Raw genomic sequence first — 2,893 nt, 5'->3', positions numbered from 1 at the left:
CAGTCCATTGTCACAGTCAGTGACATATTAAGACTTCCCGTCGTAACTGCCAGCTAAAAATCGATTCCATGAAAAGATTTTATTACCAGATATTGTTTTCAAAAGTTTTCCGTTTAAGTCGTACTTAAATATATTTCTATTTCTGCCGTCAGTGACATATAAACAAGACGAAATCATACAAACGCCCAAACACATATGATTCATTCTTAATTTTTGAGCAAGTACAATAAGGTTCTCTTTAGTAGAAACAAATTGTATAACTTGACTGTTTAAACAAACTACTGCCTCATCAATCCGACCTTTACATACTCCTGACGGTTGATCTTGAACCTTTAGCGCGTCTTTCAAGTTATACGATTCACCATCTATCAGTTTTAATGCTTTGTTCTTAAAGTCTGTTACTAGAATATCACCAGAATCAAGTATACACATTGATCGAATCTCACATGATCCCTCGTCTGTTGATAGTTTTATATCAAATGTGTCTGAACTTTTTAATTCATACAATGTTTTCTTTGGCTTGATTTGCTGAGCAGTTTGTTGCACACTCTGATCTAGGGAATGAAATGTATTTATGTCATCGAAAAGTTCTGTGTTTCCATTAAATGGTATAAACATTGACTCATGGATCGTAGATCGTTCTAGAAGACTTTCCGAATTTACAATATCGCCTTTGCATTTTTTATCAACTACAAACTGCTGCGATACATTCGTCACAGATGATTCTAACGACGTTTTACTTCTTTTCAATACATCAAGCATTCTTTGAATATCTGCCATTTCATTTTCGCACGTTAGATCTAAATCTTTATACTGCTTGTTAATATTCTGAATTGATGCTTGCTCTAATCGATCTAAAGTTTTGTTGATTTTTTTTCTGAATTCTTGGATATCTTTCAAGGAAGAAACTCTTTTCGTGTCAAATTCACCCCTTGTATAATTGTACCGTTTCATGAGACCTTCAAGCTTTACAATAGTGGCGTTTACTTGACTTTTTAAACTCGACGTCTGCAAAGATGGCTTCAGTTCCTGGACAAATGTAGGTACGTAATGTACATCTTGACAAATCCTGGAGGAATAAACGACAACACTTATTTTAAATAAAAACGAAAATACTTAGTTCGATGTTTTTATGTTGTTTTCTTTTCTTCTCAAAAGTACAAACTAGAGAAAAATAGTTATATCTGTCTCGTAAATATAGATGTTTTAAACTGTCTGCGCCGCCTTGGTCAAATGAAAGGGACTTTGAGAAACTATTTTGAATTTGTCAGGAGTATAAAATATATTTTGGCCCTAATTTCTAAACAATTGCCAGTTTAATTCGTACATACTTTTCTTAGAATTGCCAAATTTAAAACATCAGTTGTAAGATGTGAATTTACAAAATGGTTAAGGACATAATAAATTATGTTGTTCAAACAAATTGTCAGTAAAGGTGTACGTACAACAGACAAATTATTTTTACCAGAAGCTCACCATGAAATGTTTAGAAACACGCGAATCGAGTTTCAATAACATGTATACAAATTTTAATGTAAGCGGACAACTTTCACATAGCGGTGAATTTATTGGTATTATAAATGGCGACACCAGACGTTAAAATATTTAGCTAGTTTGTCGTGTATCAAGCTGCCCTACTTGCTATATACATGTTAACGGGTTTGATATAATAGGGGTGTTTATATATCCGTGTTAAGTGAAAAATTTCAACCGTTAGGTGGTCACAGTTATCTCATGGAAATTGCAAGTTTTATTTCTAACTATAAAAAAATATGTTGATATTTTTAGACCCATTATAGATAAAAATAGGACAATAAAGTTAGTATCAAGGCATAGAATTATATAAGCATATAAATAAGAAATTCATTGTTACGAACGGGTGGGTGTTGCAAAATACACACTAGTAACAAGTTTACTGGGCCGCTATAAAAACGTTAATTTAAACATACCTGTGGTCGATATTTAAACATATAGAACAGCCAACAGCGTCGTGGTTTGCGCAGTACATGTCCACTAATTTCGTTAAATGCACACTGCATCTCTCTGTCGGCAACGGAGGTGCGTTCGGTGCAGCTGATCCCCCCAGAGATCCAAACTGTGATTTATCTAGTAAGGAGTGTCCTTCTAAAACAGAAAAACTGTTGTGGTTATCCACACATAGAGGACAAAAGAACTCCTGACATTCCACACAAAATTTAACAGCTTCGTTTGTTTTATTTCTCTTCGTACATGGAGAACAAGCGTAGTCAATAACTTCATCGGAAGCATTAATCTTTGAACGGGTTAAACGTCCTCCAGTCGCCATTTTCTTTTCTGTCCTACTTTAGAGATGTACTATTCTCCGGTCTCCTATCGGTAAATCCCGGTCTCTCCCGGTCTATTTTGCCGGGTTTTACTAGAGACCGGCAATTAGTATCACACGTTTATTGTCCGGTCTCTCCTGGTTTAGGAGTAGATATTTTATTTGATATCGTAACAAATAAATAAGTTTTTTTTCTCTCCAAAATTGAATGTTTGTCACTAAGTTTGGTTACAAAAATTGATTAACACAGATCATTTCTCATAAATTTATTTATTAGATCTATTATTATTATAACTATACATAATGATAAACGTTCAATTCTAAAAATAATAATAACATTTTCATTTGATTTATGTATGATACAAACAATAAATACATACAATCATTGAATAAAAAGGTACATTTTTATGGTATTGATGAATCATTTTATTTAATTTGCTATTCGCGTTTAGTTAAGAGATTCTAAGTTAAATTTAAAGTAGATTTTATGAATTATTTAATTGATTGATAGTTTTTTAAAATAATAATAAATAAATGGTTTAAGAATAATGAATAAAATGTATTGAAAGATTAATCATAATTTACTTACTT

General features: G+C 32.4%; 1 protein-coding gene across 1 annotated transcript; it reads right to left on the bottom strand.

Moving 5' to 3' along the window:
- Positions 1-6: 6 nt before the first annotated feature.
- LOC132740270 (uncharacterized) lies at positions 7-2,324 on the bottom strand. The gene is made up of 2 exons (XM_060728132.1): positions 1,950-2,324; positions 7-1,069 (listed from the first exon to the last, which is right to left on the bottom strand). Exons 1-2 carry the CDS (start codon positions 2,303-2,305, stop codon positions 28-30), a joined length of 1,398 nt encoding a protein of 465 aa, XP_060584115.1. The 5' UTR covers positions 2,306-2,324; the 3' UTR covers positions 7-27.
- Between the last annotated feature and the right edge of the window lie 569 nt (positions 2,325-2,893).

The sequence above is a fragment of the Ruditapes philippinarum genome, unplaced genomic scaffold (assembly GCF_026571515.1).
Source record: "Ruditapes philippinarum isolate M1 unplaced genomic scaffold, ASM2657151v2 ctg2450_1_1_1_1, whole genome shotgun sequence".
NCBI classification, from domain to species: Eukaryota; Metazoa; Mollusca; class Bivalvia; order Venerida; family Veneridae; genus Ruditapes; species Ruditapes philippinarum.
The sequence above is the reverse complement of the archived record's forward strand: the minus strand, read 5'-3'. Positions and strand labels throughout refer to the sequence as shown.

Excerpts from the sequence above, each read along its gene's own strand:
- LOC132740270 (XM_060728132.1), bottom strand. The coding sequence starts at position 2,305 with ATGGCGACTGGAGGACGTTTAACCCGTTCAAAGATTAATGCTTCCGAT. Across the intron at positions 1,070-1,949 it reads TGTTTAAATATCGACCACAG|GATTTGTCAAGATGTACATT; the intron begins GTATGTTTAAAT and ends TTATTCCTCCAG.